Source organism: Phasianus colchicus, chromosome 1, assembly GCF_987193195.1.
Source record: "Phasianus colchicus chromosome 1, bPhaCol1.hap1.1, whole genome shotgun sequence".
Taxonomy (NCBI): domain Eukaryota; kingdom Metazoa; phylum Chordata; class Aves; order Galliformes; family Phasianidae; genus Phasianus; species Phasianus colchicus.
The window spans coordinates 91769304-91792612 of record NC_143436.1 but is presented as its reverse complement, the minus strand read 5'-3'; the positions used below and the strand labels follow the sequence as shown (position 1 = coordinate 91792612).

Below are 23309 nucleotides of genomic sequence, written 5' to 3'. Positions count from 1 at the left end.
CACGCTTAGCACACATTTCACACATAAGTAACAACATCTTACCTTTCAGTTTCTCAAATTTTGTTTCCACAGCAGTATGTAGCTTTATTTTTTTAAATAAAGATTTCAATTAATTTATTTTTCATTAGTGTTAATATAAAAGGGTAATGCATTTCTAGAAACTGAAACTGTAAAAAAAAAAAAAAAAAAAAAAAAAAAGGAGTCTTAAAGCCAAAATAATGAAGTAGTAACAGAGTAAAAAATGGTTAAAATTGGGATTGTACCTATAAAAAAAAATTCAATCCTTTCTCCACTAAGTATCAAGTTTGTTTAAAGTGAAAATGACTAAGTCTCCCAAATCATCAAACTGAACCATATTATACTATTAGAATATAAGAAAAATATTCTCATGCTGACAGTCACATACAAATTGTTTTACCTGTATGCCAAATTTGCAAGCCTGGAATATTCCTCTCTATCCATTCCAAACTTAATATTCTTAAGACTGATTCTTTTTTCCACTCAAGCATACTCTTAAAATCGTAATTAATCGTGTCATTTCAATGTGGTATATTTATTTGTGTAACTTACTGACATTGTGGGTATGTGGCAAATATTTCTAATGTCAAAGTGCTGAATGCATCACGTTAATGTAATTTCTACTCAAATCATTAAATAATATTACATTATGGAAAACTGAGAGCAGAATGGAAAATCAGCAAAGAGCACTTCTTAAAAAGATTCTGAGTAAGGGTTCCATCCTTGTAACTAAGTGGCATGGCTATATACTTTCATATAGTATACCAATGGTTGCCTCCAAAGTAAGAGAAAAGACAGCATATAGGGCATGTCAGTAACCACGTATCATAACCATTTCTAACCTGTTTTACATATCCCTTGTATTTGATTTTTTTAAATGTAAAATTAAAACACTACACAGGGACATTACATAACTTCTTAAAATTCTGCAGATTCTTTTATTTTCAAGATGGCATTTTACTGTTAATGAGATTAAAAAGTGCTGGAGCTTAAATGCATATTGGATGATTCAGTTTTTCATCAGAACCGATGACTGAATTAGTGCAAAACTTTCACAATGTGCAATTTTATTGTATGTTGTAACAGACAATACAATATTCAGCTCTATTTTTCAAACTGAACTTATTACCTACACCCAATTCAGTTAACAAAACTAAAACAACAATGCATAAGAAAAAAAATCATGTGATTCAAAAAGCATAATTTTGTAAAAAATGTATTTATATTAAACTTCCCTTTCTACCTACGTCCCTTCAGATTGCCAGAAATAAGTAATAAAGGTAATGTAATCCCTAATAAGAGGTATTGCTACTGTAAGAAAAATGTTAAGTCAAACACATTTTACTTGCATGTATTTAGGTATCAGCTTTCTAATGCTTTCTGGGTATCATTTTATTGGTAGTAGGTAGGAAAATCCACATATATTTTCAAATAGTTTTACAAAAAGTTAGAAAAATATACTTGATATTTGTTGTGTAACCTGCCTATATTCACCCTAACATACATAAAAAAATGCATCAGAACCATTTATTAGTTGCAAAAATATCAACCACTGCACAGCACCTGATGAAAGGTTTCAAAGAGAACGTACAATCCAATATTTTATCATCTTGAAGGTATTTTTCTTCAGGTTTATAGCTATGCATTTTCACAAGTAAACCCAATGTGTATTCCATACTGTGTTCATAGGAGCTTCCATGAAAACACAGATCTTCCTTGCTTTCATGCTTTCTTCACCCTGAAGTGCTGGTGATGTGAAAAGTAAATGACAAAGTACAACAGAATGAACTCCGTGTTTAATTGTTACCGAATTTTTACTTTGCAAGAAACTCATAGACTGTCATTTTAAAAATCTTCCTTCATGGACAAAACTCATTTATAATACAATTTCTTGACCATGTTTTTTCATTGTTATCTGGGATCCAGTTAAGCAATGACATCATGGGTATCACTGTTTGGTCTTTGGCGTACAGTCAATGGTGGCAGAGGTTTTCCATAGAAATCTGTATAAAAAATGCCAGAGAAGAAAAACACATTAAATGGATGTTTACCATCTCCTTTGCTTAATAAACTGTTTAAATAAGGCCAAATGTTGTTTCCATACTGAAAGCTAGATAGCTGACATGTTTAGAGCTAATTCCTACAAAGCAACTTTCAGACATAGTGCTAACAGCTGCTGGTGTAATTTCCAAAAAACACATTTAATTACATTTTGTTAAACATGCATCAGCACTTGGATAATCATGTCCAGAAGTAATCTACAAACATCCTGTAAGCAGCTGTTTACAAGGGTGGATAGTAATAGGACAAAGGGGAATGGTTTTAAACTGAGAAAGGGAAGGTTTAGGTGAGATATTAAGAGGAAGTTTTTCACACAGAGGGTGGTGACACACTGGAACAGGTTGCCCAAGGAGGTTGTGGATGCCCCATCCCTGGAAGCATTGAAGGCCAGGCTGGATGTGGCTCTGGGCAGCCTGGTCTGCTGGTTGGCAACCCTGCACATAGCAGGGGGGTTGAAACTGGATGATCATTGTGGTCCTTTTCAACCCAGGCCATTCTATGATTCTATGATCCTAAATATAGAGCATGAAACATGCAAAGTATAGAACTGGCAACAGAGAAAATGAAATATAAAAATTTGAATTTTAGTGCATTCAGTGCAGTTGTTGCAATCAAGTTTTAAGTGACAGTAACACTAAGCAGCATCCAAAATTCTATTTATGCATGGCGTACCAATTTTCTAGAACTATATTATGAATTTTTAGATATAGGTGTAACAATGCCTGTTGCCAATAAAGGAATTTAAAGGAGGAAAATCATTCAAGACTATTAAGTACATTCAAAGCTATTAAGTACACCAGAAGAGAATAGGCATCATCCTTAAATATTTGCTAGTGATATAAAAGAAAAAAGAAACAAGACACAAATCATGCAGAGTGGTACATACCAAATGTTTCACAAAAGAAAAAAAAAAAGATGGTAAGAGGAGGCAAGTATAAAACAAGAAAAACTAAGCAGCTTTTTGAATTATTCAAATCTCAGCTTCAGTTACATGGGAAATTTCCTTCCCAGCAAAGCTTTAACAACATGCCACCAAACACAAAATTCAACTTTAACAGAGCATATTTTTCCAATAAAAGCTGTATTACACTTGTTCTAAACATGGAATAACTTGAATTAAAACTGCATTTCTGAGCTAAAGCTAACAAAAACAAGTTGTATTAGATTGCTCTAAGAATAGGTATACATATCTGTAGGATCAAGCTTTTAGTTATCACTGCATAAGCAAAATGATAAAACTTCTGTACTCTTGGAATCCCTTGACTTTCATGGAGCTAATTCAGTGTTCCATCAGTATATGAAAAGCAACAGAACTGCTAAAAATGATTGCAGGGTAGATGAAAACCTGCACAATGGATGTTTTATTACTGTCAGTATTTTGAGGTCTGGCAGACAACTTTAGGACTGGCAGACAATTTTAGCTCCTATTATATGTAAGACAGGTTCATCATTCCTGCAAATGTATTCTCCAGTGGCAATAAACAGATATTACCAAGTGTTGTGCTAGAATCATTACCATGACAGGAAAAATTGCAGTCCTTGGTGAAAGTAACAGTACAATTAAAGATTGAAATAGTTTACCATACTGGTTGTTAACTTCGCCTAAACATCCAGCACAACGTCCTTTGCTAAGAATGACACAAAATGACACAGTCTATGTCCTAAACAGTCCAATAACTAACACACTTTTCAGTTTGCACATTAAATTATTAAGATGGATTTACATCTCTGATAACACCTAGCATTAAAAACAGACCTTTGCATTGTTGTTTTCACCTCATACTGCTCTAGTTTTGTGTATTTCTGCAGCAATACCAGTACTACAACTGTGTTCAGTTTTGGGCACATCAGTACAGAAAGGACATTGAGGTGCTGGAGCAGGTCCAAAGAAGGGCAACAAGGCTTGTGAAGGGCTTGGAGAATGTGCCCTATGAGGAGAGACTGAAGTAACTGGGGCTGTTTAGCTGGGGAAAAGGAGGCTGAGGGGAGACCTTATTGCTCTCTTCCAATATCTGAAAGATGCTTACAGCAAGAGTGGGGTTGATCTCTCCTCACTGGTAACAGGTGACAGGACGAGGGGAAATGGTCTCAAGTTGCACCAGGGTAAGGTTAGGTAGGGTATCAGGAAAAAAATTCTTTACTGAAAGGGTTGTTAAGCACTGGAATAGGCTCCCCAGGAGGTGGCTGAGTCACCATCCCTGGATGTGTTTAAAAACTGTTTGGATGTGGTGCTCAGGGACATGATTTAGCAGAGGGTTGTTAGTTAGGGTAGTATGGTTAGGTTGTGGTTGGACTTGATGATCTTTAAGGTCTTTTCCAACCTGAGCAATTCTATGAGTCTAGATCTCTGCCTCACTTAAAAAGAATAGTAATAATACAGAAGCAGAGAAATAACTGCTATCCTGAAGTCATAAACCTTACACTACATTATACCTGAATTCTGGGAAACATTTATTCCTGTGTCTTTTCATTGTCTAGCAGAAACAAACAGTATAAAAACTCGTTTTGAAGTATAAGAGTGTTGGTTTCTTGACTTATATTGAAGAGCTATCAAATGATTCAGTTATATATGCTCTTGGACATGGACTTTGAGAGTACTCCTAAAAATAATCTCTGTGCAGAAACAAAGCTCCCTGAACTTTTAAATGCAGTCTTTAACTTAAATACTTAAAATCTCAAAGAAATAAAGCCTTACTAAAGTCTCAGCTGAAGGAAATTTAAAAAAAACAAAAACAAAAACCTATAAGCCTTCATCACAAATTGTGTCTTCAAGACACTTGCCATCAATTATCATGAAATCAAGCTAGGAGCCTTGGCTCAATCCCAGAACTACAACATAATCAACAGATGTGGAACATAGTGGGAAGAGTTCTGTGATCAGTATATCACAATGGACAGTTCTGGGCTCTTCAGCAGGGACAAGGATGGCAGATGAGGCAGGAGATGGCTGTGTGTGAGGGAGGGATGGATTGGGAAAGGATGAAGGGTGAAGCAAATAAAGAAACTGTCAGTGTGGAATTCTGCTATAGGTCACCCAGCCAGGATGATGATGTTGAGGAATTGTTCTTCAAGGAACTACGAGATACCTCTAGATCATCCACCCTCATCCTAAAGGGTGACTTCAACTTGCCAGATGTTAACTGGGAATACCACACAGCTGATATAAACAGGTACAAGAGATTCCTAAAAGATCTTGATAGCTTCATGGTACTGTTTCTAAGGGAGCCAATTCGGCAAAGTCCTCTCCTAGTTTTGTTGCTTGCAAACAGAGAAGGTCTCATGGCCATAGTGACCATGAAGTAGTTGAATCTAAAATCTTTTATGATAGGAGGCAAATTGACACTAAAACTTCAATCCTGGATATGGGGAGAGCAGGGTTCAGGCTGCTCAGTGAACTACTTGGCAAGGTCCCCTAGTACACTATTTGAAGGCCTTGGTTTCCATCAATGCTGGACACTTTTTAAGTATCACTTCTTAAGAGCACAGGAACAAGCAATTACAATATGCTGGAAGTCATGCAGGCAGGAAAGAAGGCTGGCTTGTCTAAGCAATGAGATTCTTATAGAGCGTAGGTGGAAAAAGAAGGTATACTGCCACTGGAAGTGAGGTTGGGCAAATTGTTATTCATTTTAGAGAGAAAACTGGGTGGCCAATGTATTGTGAGGAACAATAAAGAGGACTTTAAAAAATATGTTAACAGCAAAAGAAAGATCAGAGATAACATTGGTTCACTATGTGATGGGGATGGTCACTTCATAAATAGTGATAAAGACAAAGCAGAGATGTTTTATGCCTTCTACACGTCTGTCATCAACACTAGTGATGAGCACTAGGAACCCCGCACCCCTGAGCCAGAGAAATCAGTTGCTGAAAAGGTAACAGAATTTATGGGTGTTAAGTCCACTATTAAAATGGCTGCCAGCATGAAATTCTTATTCAGAGAGTAAAATGGCAATGTTCAAAAAAGATGAAGAAAGAGAGACACTAATGATGGGGTTTTTTTTGTTTTTTTTTTTTCTTTAACATCCAATTAAAGAGAAAGTGAAGATTTTTTCAGTGTTCATTAAAAGAGTATCCATTCTAAGTCCATACCGGTAGGTGTTGGAAATAACTTTCAGCTTTTACCATGTTGTAAATAATTTGTGTGACAAAAAATAATAATAAAAAAAGCTGAAATAGCTCAACAAATACATTTTACATTTTACTGCTCTATGCTGTTTTTGTTATTAACAACATTTCTGACAAAACAAATGTCTGGCAGTACAGGCAATGTTTTTAATCTGCAAAGTGCTGAGCACTCTGTTTTTCCTCTGACCTCAGTGGTTATCTCTGGTCATTAGATTGTCCCCCTACTAATGTGTGTTTTATCTTTAGATTCCAAAATACTTTCATTATTATTTCCATTTTACAAATAAACTAAAGAAGCACAGATCTCAGATCACTGATCTTACACACCTGTGAGTAGAGAAACTAGCTTAATTTTTCTTTTCTTCCTTGTCCACCCATGCTCTTCCTACAAAATGTGACACCTCCCTTAGGCACAGATTGAGTTAAAAATAAAAATTAAAAAAAAAACCAATAATTATCACCCCTTCCCTTTCTTCCCCTCCCTATCTCTCCATCTGGATTTTCTTTCTTGCCTTCTTTTCTCTATATTCCTTTTAAAAAAAAAAAAAAAGCAAAAAAAAAAAAAAAAAAAAAGCAGAAAGATGGCTTTATGATTAAAATTTTCTGAAATGCAGACTACAGACTACATTTTATGTACATTCCTTTGGAAAATAAATATGTAGTCTCAGAGATTTTAATTCCCCTTTAGGCAACTTTTGATTATTTGTGTGTTGGTTATCCTTTGGCAGAGAAGCTGCACATTCTGTTGCTTCAGAAATTCAGCAGGTATGTCTACAGCAGGCTATACTACATCACCTTAATAATGGCTTGAAATGATTAATTCAAGGATTAAATCTGATCTCTTTTCTCTATAAAATCCTGAATTAATGTTTTCTTTGATCAAGTGTGTCCATTGCTTTAGTAAGCTTATCCTCTTCTCATACTACTATAAATGTCTTCATATTCACTTGTTTTTTGAAAAATTGAAAAATAAAAACCATAAGAAAAATGAAGACTTTTTCATCTAAAACTGAGAATGTATGGTTTGCCCACTTATATCCTGAATGCAGTATGTGTTTAGTAACTATCCTGTTACTGTCTGTAATATGCATTTTTATAATATTTAGGTTCGTGTTGTTTGAGCAGATAACAAATAGCTTTTAACATCCCATACCACGTTAAATTTTGCAAAGGAATCTGAGAGAACTTACATCTTTGGTTAAAAAAAAAAAGGGAAAAAAGATATGAGACTTGAAAAATCAAAAAGATGCTTTCAACTAAATTATAAGGTTAGCTTTTGGTCAAAGAAAACTGACATTGAAAATTAAAAAAAAAAACAACGAAAAATGAAATGACTGTAGAAGTGAACGAACAGTGGAGAATGCTTTAAGAAAGTTCAAAACCCGAAATATTTTGAATTACCAGTATGATGTGTTTCACCAAGAAGCTCGAGTTTTCGAAGTCTATTAAGTTTAGGAGTTCCCCATCCAACTAAAGAAAAACAAAGACTGTCAAAATACATCTCGACTTGATTCTGAGAAAATTTATGGACCAGGCTCTTTTTGGAGAATTCAAAGCATTTAGGAATGGAAAAAAAACCCTATTATATATTTGATGAATTCCATTTAGATAATTTTAAAATAAAACAATCTACCCTTAAAAATAAGGATATTTTGATTACCCACTGATATTAGTCTGACTTTTTTCCTGTGCATGTGAAAATAACAACTTCTCCCCATGGTATGAATGAAATCAACACTGCTAAAACGTCAGATTGTGAAGTGGGAAACCACATCAGAGATTTCTTAAAGAAGAAGTTTTGGCAGTATATCTCTGTGTGCATATCAGATTCATCATTGACAGATAAATATTTTAAAAGTCTAAAAACCACAGATTGAGACATCAGTTATTGTTTATTAGTACATTTACCTGGTGGAAGAGCTGGTGGTGGTGTAGGATTTGGGGGAACTGCATCATCTCCATTAATGGGTTCTACTCTGTGGCCTCTTTTTAATTTTGTTTTTTTATTTTTCTTCTTACTGTTATCTATATGGAAAAGAAATAATTAAATGAATAAATAATTACATACCATATGGTTATATTCAGAGAACATGTTAAATCATCTTTTAATATGATTACTGGGGTGAGATGAGCATTTGCAGTCTAGATTTGCACAATACAACAAAAGTTTGTGAAATGTACAATGTATACAGCACACTTTGTTACTGTAAGCATAAAATATATGCAAACTCTACATTTTAATAAACAAATTCATCTTAGCTTGGTAGCGATGGCAACTGGATCACATATTAGATTATGGTAACAAAGGACTCAGTTTCAGCTGTAATCACAGAATCATAGAATCACCAAGGTTGGAAAAGACCTCCAAGATTATCCAGCTCAACCATCCACATGCTGCCAATATTTCCCACTAAACCATTTCCCTCAGTACAGCATTTAAACATTTCTTGAGCACCTCCAGGGACAGTGGCTCCACCACCTCCCTGGGCAGCCTGTTCCAGTGAGTGACCACTCTCTCAGTGAAGAAGGATTTCCTAACGTCCGACCTGAATTTCCCCTGGCACAACTTCAGGCCATTCCATCTAGTAATATCAGTCAAACTAGCAAATACACACTTTTTATAAGTAGATTTTTCAGATCAATAACTGAATGGTGTGCTTTCAGTAGATTCAATTAACATGTAGCATCTTGAAAAGTAATGCAGACATATGGAAGAAATGTGTGAAAAATAACATTAGAAGGAAGCAGAGTTACCTGAATCAAGGCTTTCTGAGGTTTGTTGCTCATTTTCTTCATGCTGCAAATGTTCTGTAGTAGTAGAATTGCATGTTTCTAGTCTGGTATCATTTGTTTTTTGACTACCATTAATTGATAACTGCTGAGCATCCACTCGTTCCTGTTCTGTCTGAGATGTTGAGACAACAGTCGCCTTTTCAGTCTCCAACCTTTGCCGCTTCTTTTCCTTTTCAATTTGTTTTTCATTCTAATAATAATAATAATGATAATATTTTAATTTGTTTTTATAAATTCTAATGCCGTAAATTAGTGATATACTGAAATATTCCTAAAGTACTTTGTTGTTTGTTTGTTTGTTTTTTTATGTCCCACATATAGCATACAAACTGTTTTCAGACAATAATTGAAGAAGGTAACATCTCCATTGCAATACCCGGAGTGGCACAAGAGGAAAAAAAGACAAGGGACTTACAGCAAAAGAAATTATCTTTAGGTAATCTTTGACATCCACTTACATATGACTGACAGAGCTTTACAGCCTGTTTTCTTGCTTTGTTTTATTTTTTGGTTAGATGAGGGAAAAAAAAAAAGACACTACATATATATACAAGAACAGTAGTCCTAAGCAAATTTTTTTCCATTGTCCTAATTTTCAATAGAAAACAACAGGTTATGCCGAGAAATCTAAGAAGTTGAAGCAGACAGGGAGATTTTATCTAAGTAACTACAACACTAAAATACTTTACTTGTTGGCAGACTTGGAATATTTTCCAGTCCTGAATGTCCAATAGTTTAATCAGGAAATATTTTCAATCAAATGTTTACAGTGTGATTATTTTACTGTGTCTTCATTTTTTTCTCCCTTAAACCAATACTAGGGATTTTCTTAACATGAAAAGCATTGATTCATTGCACAGAAAACAAGACTGCCAAGATTAAAAAAAAGTGCTGTGTGTACAGACTTAGAGCAATTCTTTCAAAGAAACTACTTTTCTTATTACCTCTCAGACATTTGTTAGAAGGTCTAAAATGATCCAGATTTCCACATATTTTCATACCTCAGATATTACTGCAGCTATAGGCTGGAAAGGGTTTTCAGAATTCCCAGGCTCAGGGTCCTCCTCATCATGTACACTTCTTCCTTCTTCTCTTTCCCTTTTTAGTTGATATTATTTTGTTGTTGTTACAGCGTGTTTTGTGGGTAGAGGAGAAAGATGAATGAAGAATTATGAAATAGCCAGGTCATAAATTTTACAAAATAAGACCAGTTATTAGGTCATCTGACTCATCCTCCAGGATATGCCAGCTGATTTTTACAGCATCTTTCTCTATTTTGAAACACATTCTACAAAAATCACTGTAACAGGCTAACATCAGTAGAACATAAGGACACATTATAGCAGAGATAAAAATACACACTGTTACATGCCAGAATGCTCAAGCTGCACTTCAGAAAGCCTGCAGTTTCTAGGGACCAGGCATGTGACAGAATACTTCTGTAAGAAAGATTTTGATGGTTCAGCAGTATGATGAAATATCAGGATTGTTAATCTTCCACAACTGTTATTTCATGGTATTCAACTATTAAGAAAATTGACATGCTGAGAAACCAGACTATCTGAAACATCTACATGATTGTATTTCACACAATCATAGAATCACAGAATGGCCTGGGTTGAAAAGGACCACAACGATCATCTAGTTTCAACCCCCCTGTTATGTGCAGGGTTGCCAACCACTAGATCAGGCTGCCCAGAGCCACATCAGGTTACGCACCCAGCCATTACTCACCCAAATGAATAAAAAAAAAAGTGGTTTGGATTTCTTTAAGAGGAAAATCACAAGTGAGAAGTGATATTCTGAACAGAAGTAAACGGTTAATATTTCCCAAGAATAAGCACCAAGTCAGTTCTGTATTTAACACGTTTTGTTTCTCATCGTTCTAGATTCTCTTCACATATGGAAAGGAGAACAGATGACAAACTAATCAGTATATATAGTAACAGTTAGGGAAAATTATTTGTTTCAGTGAGAGTCAGAAAAGTTGAGAAAATCAAGCCAAATCAGTAAGGGCACAAATCAAGAGACTTCACAGAAGCTTCACAGTTACTTCTTGCAATAACTCAGACTTGTGTGTCTCTACATTTTTAGGGCAGACAGAGACAAAATGGGCACTTAGAGCATTTTATGATAATGCCCCAGTAAAATGATTCACAACAGTCTCTAATAGGAACCCTGGTAGGCTGCTGACAACTGCAAAAGGCCTTGGAATGAAAGTAATAAATGCTCAGATCATTTGAGTTGGAAGGGACCTCTGAAGGTTCTCTAGTCCAACTTCCCTGCAATGAATTATTGGTTTGTCAGATCATGAGTCCCTACTTCCCTGCATCATCTTAACTCCCCTTAGTGCCTTGTGGGCTGGATATCCTAAAGTTTATTAGGCATAGCATCAAGTAAAGCTTAATCTCTGATATTCACATATGGGTTACAAAGTGTCATTTAAGTTAGCAAAAGGTTATTTTAGGACACACCTGAAAATATATTGAGACTAAATGACTATATACATATTTATTTTTAGCATCCTGTGAAGTTCTATCAGCAAGACCAAATTTATTCCACAAAAGGCTTTGCAATTCTCACTCCAGCATGAAAAAAGGAACTGAAACAGGCAAAAACTGTTTTTTCTTCTTAAAGAAAAGGTTTGGCATTCAGGTCCTTACTTCTAATATGTAAGCCTTAGCTTGAAGCCTTAAATCCATCACATAAGCTCTATGAACAAGAATTAATCAAATATCCTAGAGAGGGAGGGAAGGGAGGTAGAAGAAATAAAAGAAAAAAAACCTTTCTTCTCGTATCCTTCTCACTCGCTCAGCTCGTTCTCTTTTCTTTTGTTCCTCATATGCTTTTTGTTCTGTAGTATCTCTTTGGATGCGCTCATTTAAGGCATCAAAATCTTTTGCTATGATATGCAGAAGCCAATATAAACCTTTTTTAATTGATTTATCAATTTTTTTCCCATAGCCCATGACAGCTGAGCAAGGTTCCTGTAAATATAAGAAGGGAAAAAAAAAAAGGGGGAGAAATTATTTAATTATTTGCAGTTCAGATTCCTTCACCAAATACATTGGCTCAGTCAAATACTCTTGATCTTAAGCTTGCAAAACATTAAGAAGTATGAGAAATAAATCTGCATTTAGTTATTGTGTAAATGTAGGTGCATTTTTTTGCTAAGATACAAATCACATCAGATCTACCAAATTCCTGTATTTCCAGTCCCACTTTGGCAATACTACCTGCTGCAGAAAAATATTTGCATGTCAATCTCCAAATAAACATACATATACACCAGTTACATACATATCCATTATTTATTTACACATCTATTTATATTCCTATTTCAACAGACAATCTATGCATCTCCATATAAATATAAGCATTTCATCAAACTTAAATATATATTTTCTACCTTGCTGGCGCTTTATAATAGCCTAAATTATATTTATCTAGTAAAATGGAAGAAAAAAAAAGAGAGAGTTCCAAGGGAATCAGTTTAGCTTCAGTTCGTGTAATAAATGTTCAAATTATTCACAAGCATTTAGGAGATTAATAAAATTCTATCTGAATTTGTCAGAAAAACTCAAACCTCTTCAGTTTCTCAGATCAGGACAGAAGTGAAGTAAAACATCCATTTTGACTGAAATAAAACTTTTGTTATGATACTCTCATAAACAAACAGACACAACTGGAAAAACGTGCAAAATTTTGCTGAACTAGTTTAAAATACTCAATACAACACTTGAGATAAGAGTGGTTGACTAAAAGGAATTAAGAGGAACAGAAAAATAATTTTTAAAATATTGATTATTAAGTACATCTGGTAAGAACGTGTTGAAAGGACAGGAGTGGGTTTCTCCGTGAAATGAAAAAGCATCAAGGAGTTATGATAATAGTCCTCAAAAAATGAGAAAATTCCGAATAGGAAAAGAATAATTTTTTGCTTGTGTTTGTAATCAGGAAGACAACTATAACTGGCTTTAATTGGAACAAAAGAGATGTGGCTCAATTCTAAGGTTCAAATACAAGTGTTATTTACTCCAGAACACCACAGCATTCTCTAGAAAAACCTTATCAGGGAGAAGATGTGTAGGCATGTCTCTGAGAAACTAGGCTAATAGATCGGTCTATTTTTGTCTAGGCTTGCACAAAGGTTACTTTTGTAGTGGTTCAAGTATAAAATATAGAAATTTAGAGATAGAGAAAACATAGAAATATTAAAAAAAGATGATGGTCATTCTTACTGATACTGTATGACTGCTAGACAAATGACTGAAATTGCTTTAATATTTCTGCAGAGAAATATAAAAATCCAAAAGAAAACTGATTGAATATTAAAAAAAAAAGTTTTTTGATTCCCACCTCATTTTATTTAAATCTTTTTTTGTTTCATAATCCCATATTTAAATTCATCCCATGAATGATCATACTGAAAGAGCTTGGGACCAAATTTATCTTTAATGATCCTAGTAAAAACCTTTCCTTGGGAGTTGAAACTAGATTATCATTATGGTCCTTTTCAACCCAGACCATTCTATGATTCTATGATTCATACTTCATAAATAAATTTGCAAGATTCTTACAGCTGCTTTCAGTTGAAATGACTCAGCGTACACAGACTAGTTTCAAGATAAAAACAGAATGAGAAATTAAGTAAATCTAAAGTACTGGAAATATGCATTAGAATTTCTCAAGTTTTTTCTACTGTTAATGCTTTGGAAGAAAATAATATTACCACAGAAGTCCCTCAAGAACAATACTGTGATCTTTTTATTTTTATGATTGCTGCTGTATACTCAGTGCAATGTCTGCTGAATGAAGAAAAGCCTTCAAAGGGTCAAGACACTATGATCTAGCTGTGGCTATGCTATAATACAGCTTCCTACAAAATAACATTATATCTGTGCTACTCAATGAATATTTTAACTCTTCCTACAGAATTAAAAATCCTTTTAACTTTAAGATCCACATATCAGATGGAATGTATATTCAAAATCATCTTCCAATGTCTATATAGTTTGTAATATTCTTAAAACATTGATGTGGCAATTACAAAAAGATCGTACACTTAAAACTCACAAATACTTAAATTAGAAGACTTGTTGATAAAAAATAAACCATAACTACCAAAACTAAAATGTAATTATTTTAGGACAGATACTAACTAGACCTTACTGCACCTACTGGGCTGGGAATTAGAAGAAATTACTTTACTTCATTTACTTTATTCTTAGTTTCGCAGATGATAACTCAGACTACGTGAGGTTTTAGCTATGGACAGAACGGAGACAAACATTACAACTGAACAGTGGTCCTTCCTGAATGTCAACATAAGCAAATTTCACTAATTCATTATTTTTATATGGTTTCAAGGTGGACCAGTAAGTACATTTTGACAACCTCTGTAGTGATTTCTTCAACAAATTCAGAAGCCAAGTATCAAGGTGAACAGTAGATTTTTGCGTGCAAGAAAAAAAAAAGTACAGATATACATACTGTATCTTTGCTGGGATTGCAGGCTTCTTGTTTCATTTTTATGCTATATAGCATAATCCCCTATCTCCTTGCAAGCATTATGTAGGCTGCAGGGCTCAGTACAAGCATGACACTAATGCCCTATAACTTGCACTACCCACTGATTTTTAACCTCTTATATCTTGAATGAATTATATTCAAGCAGAATCTAAACAAGGAGATGTATGGCAGAAATACCTTGTTTCTGTAAGGATTAACCTTGTTTCTCTGAGAAAAACTAAGATAATAGACAGAACTGGTGTAAATTTCTTCAGGGTTTGCATAAAGGTTATTCTTGTTGCTGGGATTGCAGGCTTCTCATTTCAGTGTTATGCTAAACGGCATAATTCCCTACCTCCTTACAAGCACGTATGCATAAGAAAATGAAGCATCTTAAAATATACTTACAATCTGACACAGACATTTGTGCTCATTGACAAGCTTTTCCAGAGATAAGGTCTCAATTACATCTGCTTCTGACAGAGCTCCTTCTCTGTCCTGCTTATTTGCCAGCCTGAAGAAAAGATCAAAAGGAAACACTCAGCATCCAGAAATATGGAAGAAATCAAATCTTCAGAACTACATTTCTGACAAAAGTAGGAAAATGTAGGAGAAAGTAAAGAGAAAATGCCTTACTCCAGCTTTAATTCTTAGTTCTTTCTACCATACACCACTTTCACCAGAGATACAAATATTAATTACTACGCACCCACAGACAAAGCAATTTTATTTTACAGCTGAGAAGACAGCAACTGTACTGCTCACCTATGGCAACCCAGTATAACCTGCCAGGGTCTGTGGATCAAAGTTCAGAACTTTGCAACTTCCCAAACCACATGCACTTTCCACGTGCACATCATACAGCTTCACAATCACCTCAGGTCTGCCTACTATCTACTATTTTTCTCAGCTGCCAAACAGTTTGGTATGCAGTATCTTGAAGCTGTTATTCATAAGTAAAACTCAGAACTTGCATGAACAGCTCTAAAAGACATATTTTATTATTAAAGCAAGAGAAGAAAAAGGAAGGTATACAAAATGCATAACTTACAAAATAACTGCATAACTGCACCAGTAATGTGTTTTATACACTACAAATGTAACCTGATTCACTACACCAAGAATGTTTTTCATTATTTCACACTTGAATATGTACACTGACCTGAAAACAGAGGATACTATGATCCTTTCAATACTGTTGAAAGAGTTATCAGTATTCATTAAAAATAAGACTGCTTGGAGTTACAAACATTCTATTAAATTCTCCTCAGTAAACTTCTGCTTATACCTCAGTATAAACACAAAAGATACCTCCTTTTATCATAACTAAATTTTTAATGTTTAATTGGAATCTCCTTTATATAATATGAAATTGAAAATGTTTCTAATCTAAAATCCTGACAGAACTACTACTCACAGAAAGGTGAAATGTTGTCCCTGATGGGGATTTCTCATAGCTATTTCAAGCAATGATTTTCATGAAAAACACAGAACTTGTCAATCCTTGAGAATTCAATTTCTTGAATAAAACAGACTTAAATGGGTCACCATACAAGAAGACAGGATGCATTATAGGCATTGTGATCATGTATGTCTCCCTTCTTTAGGAAAATGGGCTACAGTCTGTGAATCTGTAAAATCTCCTCACTCACTCTCTAGCAATATGCATTTATCCTCTTGAATGTATATACCTGTAGATTTCAAATTCAACACAAAGGGATACAATTCATAGAAGCAAAATAAATGTCTACATGAAATAATCACAGAATCATAGAATGGCCTGGGTTGAAAAGGACCTTAAAGCTCATCTAGTTCCAACCCCCCTGCTATGTGCAGGGTCGCCAACCACCAGACCAGGCTGCCCAGAGCCATATCCAGCCTGGCCTTGAATGCCTCCAGGGATGGGGCATCCACAGCCTCCTTGGTCAACATGTTCCAGTGTGTCACCACCCTCTGTGTAAAAACTTCCTCCTAATATCTAACCTAAACCTCCCCTGTCTCAGTTTAAAACCATTTATTCTTGTCCTATCACTATCCACCCTCATAAACAGCCATTCCCCCTCCTATTTATATGCTTCCTCCCACTGGAAGGCCACAATGAGGTCTTCCTGGAGTCTTCTCTTTTCCAAGCTAAACAAGCCCAGTTCCTTCAGCCTTTCCTCATAGGAGAGGTGCTCCAGCCTAATGTGTAGAAAAAGTCAGAAAAAATATAACAAAGTGAATCTGTTTATCTGAGTATTTAGGAATGTGTTAGCCAGACACGTGTTCCCCAAGAGAAAAGTTAAAAAAGCAAAGCTGCAGTCACAATGATGAATGCAAGCACATGTTTATAACAAGTGGACAAATTAAGATGGAAATCCAAAGTATATTTTTAAACAAACAAAAACAACAAGAAGAGAAAACATGTAAGAAAATTTTTGTATTTCAAGAGAAGAATTTAAGAGTTTTATAAGAAATAAACAAAACTTCACAAGAGTAGTGAAATCTAAGAGTTGTTCCAATCTTTGATAAAAACAGTTGGTAACAACAGGTTAAATATATAGTGTTTCCTTTCCTATTAATTGCTTTAAATTAAAAGCTAAGATGGTAAATCTCCAGGAACGTGGAAGGGCATTAACATGCAAAATACTATTAATATTTGAAGTTACAATTTGTATATATGAAAAACTGTACTGTTTATATTTAACCAATGTGTGAAGGTCACTCTGAAAGTAATGCCTCCTATTTATTTCCATGGAAACAACAGCTGATACAAACAGCACAATAACACTACTTCACAGAGAATATTCTCCGCTACAAAATTCTGTTTTTCAACATAGTCACCACATTTAGCCAACTCACACAGATGAGCTGATCAAGATGCTCTTCATTTTGTGGTGTGGCAGCTGTGCAAGACTGTCCAGAATGTGGCTTGTCTTTCAGATCACTGTCACCACCACTGAAATGCACCATCCACCACCTCACTGTGCTCACATCCACTGTTTAGTCTCCATAGACCTTCAGGAAGCGTTGATCAGTGTCAGTGGGTACCATTTTTATGCATGGAAAAAATTCAGTGATGCATCTTTGCTTTATCTGCACTTCCATGTCAGACTCCATTCCATCAGACTGTCCCTCTGCTGCCATCTGTCACACGGCAACAAAATGTAGCAGAATACTGGTGGAAAGGTTCAACCTCTACTGCTATACCAACATCCACCTCTGACATTATGGGTGTACACAATAAAACAGGAGGCATTACCTTTGGAGCAGCCCTCAGATCACTATGGTGCAATCAGATTTTAATTTCTACAAATACTGGTAATAGTACTTTCTACAGTTATCATAATCCAGACAACTAAAGTGCAAAAGCTGTAATTTTTCATAGTACTAGGAAAACAGAAAACTGCACTTGCTTCTCTCCAGTAAAGCAATTCCCCTAAAATAACTTTTTGTAATTTAGTAACTCTTCCATTGCCAAAGAACTCTGAATCAACTTTATAGACAAAATCACAAACCATTTGGCCTCCATGAATGCAATGGCAGATTGGTTTAGAACCAGATTTCACAGTCTTTATTCTAAATCTTAAGTTGTCATCATCTCTTTTAGGGAATGTTTGGCCAAAGCTTGTAAGGATTTATCATACTCCTTACTGGGAGGAAACAACAGTAAGAATTCACTCCGTAGTTAGTGAAATTTGCTAGCATATGAGGTCCACCTACAAACTCACTTATTCTCATTTTCCAGAACTGCAATATGAGAGTCTCAGTTCTTAATTATCATAATCCTAAGAGATCTTTTAACCTCAAAGAGCCATAAAAAGTTGTATTATATTTACAGCTCCAAAAAACATACCTTGTCACCATTAATCTCATGTGCTGTGATTCATTATCTGACCTTCCCTTTCAAGAAGTGTGTATGAAGGAGACCACGGAAAGACAGCTTCTTAAACACCCTGACAGCTCAATTCTCTTTTGATCTTCATTAGTCTTAAAAACCACGTGCAGTCAAAAAGGTTTATATATTTACCATCAGCTTGGGGATAAAAACTCCTATATCCTACCTACAGTCAGAACTTTGCTGACTTGCCTGCAGCGCTAGAAAAAGCATAGATGTGTTAACACTTGGTTTGATAATCCATTCCCACTTCTTGACAAAAATATTAATTCTACAGTGCTTTGTACTCTGTGTGGTTTAGTGCAGACAATACTTTACGCTTCCTTATTTCATATACAGAACAAATGACATTTTCAATGAGTTTATTTTACTCTGGCACTGTTTCTTAACAAACAGCTACAACAAGTAACGTTGTCCCAGTATTTGGTTATTAAATGTGCCTGAAACTAAACTAGAGAAAAACTGAAATAGAATTCAAGAAAGTTATAGGGAGAAATCAGAAGACTGGAAACAGTTATCTCTGCCTTCTTTTTTTCCCCCCTCCATTTAGCCTACCTTTGCCACAGTCTAAAAATCCAATTGCACTTTTCCTAGTCTCAAAAAGCATTCCTCAGCAGTGCTGTCAATCCCTATCTTGATCTGACTTAAGAAAATATTTCTGAGCACATACTTTGTTGCCACAGCCTATTCCTTTTCAACCTCAAGATTAAATAACTGAAGTATTTACTGTTTCACTGGACTGTACATTCTACAAATCACAGATGACGCAGAACGTAATCTTGGTAAACTGCATACCTCAGTTTGACAGTAATGCCCTATAACATGCAGTATCTGCTGATTTTTGACCTTTATTATTTTGAATGGCATACAGTTTGCTTTTTGGACAGTTATCTTCTGTTTTCAGTACAGAAATCCTGTTATAATAACCAGCTGCATTCAAAAATTGAAATTGAAGTTCTGTACCTGGCTAAGTGAAATATCCAAACGGCAGTCTTCACCTCATGCTTCCCAAGAATTGATTTAATACAGGTCATACATTTCCTGTTGTTCTACTCCCTGTCCCACTTCAGTCTGTAGATCAAACTTAAGGAATTAAAATATTGTTCAAATACTTTTAAGACACTGACCATCACATCGTGCATTAACGATACCTCATGTTTTTTCCTTTCAAATAAGCATATGGATAGATCCGCAACCTAATCTTGCTTTCTTTTTCTTTCTCACTTCAGCGTAGAAGAAAGCAATTACTGTGCTTACACTTGTGCTTCAGAGGCAGGCACTGCTATGTTTGCAGCTGACAAGGTCTCTACCTAGGGAGCTGGTCTCAGACACTTCCTACTATTGGCCAACTCCATGAGAGTGATCCGCCTCGCAGCAAGGCTGGGTTGCAAACAGGCAGAACCAGATTCCCCAAGTAGAAAGTAATCAATTTGCCTGTCTACTGCAGTTGCAGAAGTCAGCTTCTCTCTCGCACTGCTGCACTTGAAGATGAGCCCTTGGACAATTATTTAAGGACTAGGAGCAGAAAGCATGCTGAAAAGACTTACCAGAATGCCACTCAGGATACAGTACTTGGGAAAATATTCAAAACAATATTTGTCTCATTATACTCAAGCTTAGCCTCCAGAGTTCCTTTCTAAAGGATAACGTGTGCCATCAGCACTGGATTCAAAGGTAAAGACTTTTCTTTTACTTAATGTTTAAAAAGTTGCAAATATCAGAAAAAGCCTGTGTAGTCTGTGTCAAAGCGTCAAGACACGCAAACAGTGAATGTCGACCCTGAAAATAATTGGATAGAACTCTGGGTGAATATTGTCTCAGAGCTCCACTGCTCAAGCACGGGAATGCTAAGCTTTGAAGCCAAGTTTTATGCATAAAACCTCATTCTTTACTGAATACACTGGAGTTATCTTAAAGGACAGAGCTTGGTTTTAATTTTCCAAAGCAGCAAAACTTCATATGTAGCAATCTTTGGTGTTTAAGAACTATAAGAAGTATTGATAAATACACTTGAAAGCACTGATGGCATATAACATTAAGTTTGCCAACTCCAAAGCTTTTATAAATAAAATCATGCTTTACTTATTTCAATTTCACAAAGTATATTTGGAACCCTCTTAGTGTAACAAAAAATGTTAGTTATAAAAGAAACAGAGAAAAGGAAAGCACCAAATGCTTTTATGTCATGTAAGATTTTTTTAAAACAACTAGAGAGCTTTGAACTTTATTTTTAGAGTCATGGGAAACATTGTGGAAAGGGAGTGTATGTGTGCATTGGCACAACTGACATCTACACTTCAGTATTTCCCTCAGAAGCCAGAAGTCATACCAGCAAAAAAGTCTCTGAACATGAACTATGTGCACTCGTTGGCTTGCTTCTGAAATGTAAATTACCCAGCAAGTAGTGAACAAATAAGCATTAAAACTTACTTCACAGTCCAAGAGATTTGGTGAAAAAATCCGGTGTAAAAAGGACATATTTGTATCTCAGTTTTCTTAAAACAAACAAACAAACAAGAAACGTCAGAGAAAAAAACAGATGTTTCTTTCAAGAAGAAGGTATTCTGCATGAGTGCCTAGATGTGTTTATTTTCTTGGTTTGCAGGCTTGGACTTTTTGTTTTAAATACTTTTGCTTTACAACTTGTGCATTTGGTGTTGGATTAGCATACAGTAAGAACACTGAAAACTAAATAGTGTACAGGCAGGCTGTTAGAAATAATATGTGAAAGTAGCTTATACATACTGTTTTGAGTTTAGCCAGTTATCACAGACTCAAGAAGTTTGGTCAAATCTGCACGTTGGCCATAAAAAATAAAGAAGAGCACAGTATACCTCCAGGATAGTTTGGTCAAAATTCTGCAGTATCGGAATTGTCAATCTTGAGTAGAAGTAACTTCAGGAAAATGTATCTTTAAAAGAATGATTTACCTGAGATCAGGAATACTAGGCTTGAAGGCTAATTCAAGAAGCCATAGCTTTGAAAGTGACTGAGCCACAATTCCTCAGAATGCAAAGGCAAGACTGCTTTCAACTGCGCAGCAGTCTAAACAAGAATGAACAAAGCCATATTTTTCAACCTACGGTTGAGCTTTTAGAAATAATGTTCCACATATTTTCTTCAGAATTTCAGCTCTCATCCATTTTTTTTCCCCCCTTGGACAGTCCTGTGGATAGCAATTACTAGGATGACACAATAGAAAACTATAGAAATAACGGCACGTGCAGTTATATGAAGAAAAGATTTATTAGTTTCTTTGTTTTCCTCATATTACTGACCATGCAGCTCAAACTCAACAAATAGACAGAAAGATGAGAGTGTGTCAGATAGTTTTTGCCCATCAGTTACTGGCAATTCATTAGCTTTTCAAGAAAAACAAACTTACTGCTAATTTAACAAGCACACACATAGGAGAACTAGCAAATAGTTTCAGGCCTCCTGTGGAGACTGTGAGGAACTCTCTGCTCCCCCTTCTTTCTGTAGACTTTTTGCAGATTGCGTTTAACAACTTTTAACTATACAAATAGTCCAAACGTGGCTCTTAGCAGATCTTAAGCTACATTCTTTGGCACTCTAAGGAGCTGCCTTATCATTAGGCACTTTCTGGATTGTTGATAAGAGTTGGAAAACCATTGGTAACTTTTTACTGATTGACACTAGGGTCTTCCTCAAAAACACAGTATATTTAATTTTCCTAGTTTGTTTTTTATGTCTTCTATTGTTACATAAAACAGTACTTTCAATATTAGGGTAAGATATAATGAAAAACTAGCGAATTAGATGCTCCAAGACCATCTGCCTACAAACATCAGTTAAGAGTTTGTGTACACGTAATTGCAGGGAGATCAATTTCTCTAATTCACCTTTTTCCCTAACTAGTACCTCCAGGTCACTTCTAATTATTCTTTTATTTAGATGTAAGATTCTAAACTCCTCCTGTTTATAGCATCTGTAGGCAACTCTAAAGCAATCTCATTCTCATACTACCTTTTGAAGAGGTTAGAAGAATGTCAGTTATCATTTGTTTCGCTTTAGGTAAGTGGCCACATTCCTACCTCATATCTAAATCATATTCTCATTTACCAAAAGTGTATTTCTCCAACACACTTCTTCACTATCTGTTTATTCCGACCTACTACTCGAATGGGCTTTACACAAAGAGATCTGAGGTTATAACCAGGACACTGTATTAAACTTCCAGGTGTTTAACTGCAAAAACAATAAGTTATGCTGCCATGTTTTTGTGTAATAATTTAAAAAAATCCCTGAAAATATGTATTATTTTCATATACTTTTCATGTATTTCACCTTAATATATAAATACCAAGACGAATAGTGAAGTTTCTTTAGGCAAACTGCCTAAAGACCACAAGATACACTGTGGTTTTTGCTTTGCCTAGAAATCCTTACATTTATTACAGATGAAATGCAAGGCTGCAATACGATGTGACAGATGAAATGAGAATGAAAACTAAGTGGGACTATGAATTTTGCTCCTGCAACTCTACTATCAGGATAAAAGAAAATCTGGAAATAGATATATACTAACAGAGTTCTAGAGAAAGCTATTAACTAGGAGTTAAGAATATACATCCTATTAAATGGAAATGATTTCTCTTGTCCTTCATCCTGCTTCAGCCTCCTCTTTTGTCAATTTACTTTCAAATTCTACCTTAAAATATATAAACATCTAAAGCTTTATTATGTAACTTTTGGTAGAGGAAATTATAGTCTTCTTTCTGGATTTCTATGACTTGCAGGTGGCCACCATGCTCATACCAGCTAAACAAGTGAACTAGCATTATTCTTGTCTGAAAGAAAAACAAAACCAGGAATCTACAGTGATTTATTTACTTTTGTGGGTTTTTTTTCTTTTTTTCTTTTCTTCTTCTTCTTTTTTTTTTTTTTTAAGTTTCCTAAA

At 35.2% G+C, this 23309-nt stretch overlaps 2 protein-coding genes across 11 annotated transcripts in view; one reads left to right on the top strand and one right to left on the bottom strand.

Moving 5' to 3' along the window:
* Positions 1-1813: 1813 nt before the first annotated feature.
* Positions 1814-23309, bottom strand: part of ARL13B (ARF like GTPase 13B) — a 45484-nt gene continuing 23988 nt past the window's right edge. For 2 of the 5 annotated variants that reach the window (XM_031590000.2, XM_031589998.2), the window contains exons 5-11: positions 14920-15025; positions 11785-11987; positions 10002-10098; positions 8962-9190; positions 8116-8232; positions 7609-7677; positions 1814-2021 (exon numbers count right to left, since the gene is read on the bottom strand). In XM_031590000.2, coding sequence (XP_031445860.2) covers positions 1945-2021; positions 7609-7677; positions 8116-8232; positions 8962-9190; positions 10002-10098; positions 11785-11987; positions 14920-15025 — 898 coding nt within the window. In that variant the 3' untranslated portion in view covers positions 1814-1944. Of the gene's footprint in view, positions 2024-6695; positions 6738-7608; positions 7678-8115; positions 8233-8961; positions 9191-10001; positions 10099-11784; positions 11988-14919; positions 15026-23309 lie in introns of all 5 variants that reach the window. The other 3 variants (XM_090152327.1, XM_090152347.1, XM_031589999.2) reach the window with 3 other exon arrangements.
* The window catches only part of STX19 (syntaxin 19), a 30912-nt gene continuing 12377 nt past the window's right edge, over positions 4775-23309 (top strand). For 2 of the 6 annotated variants that reach the window (XM_090152358.1, XM_090152354.1), the window contains exons 1-2: positions 4775-5249; positions 19836-20062. The gene's annotated coding sequence lies outside the window, so the exon portion shown is untranslated. Of the gene's footprint in view, positions 5250-9321; positions 9536-19617; positions 19680-19835; positions 20063-23309 lie in introns of those variants that run through there. The other 4 variants (XM_090152366.1, XM_090152363.1, XR_016472025.1 and 1 more) reach the window with 4 other exon arrangements.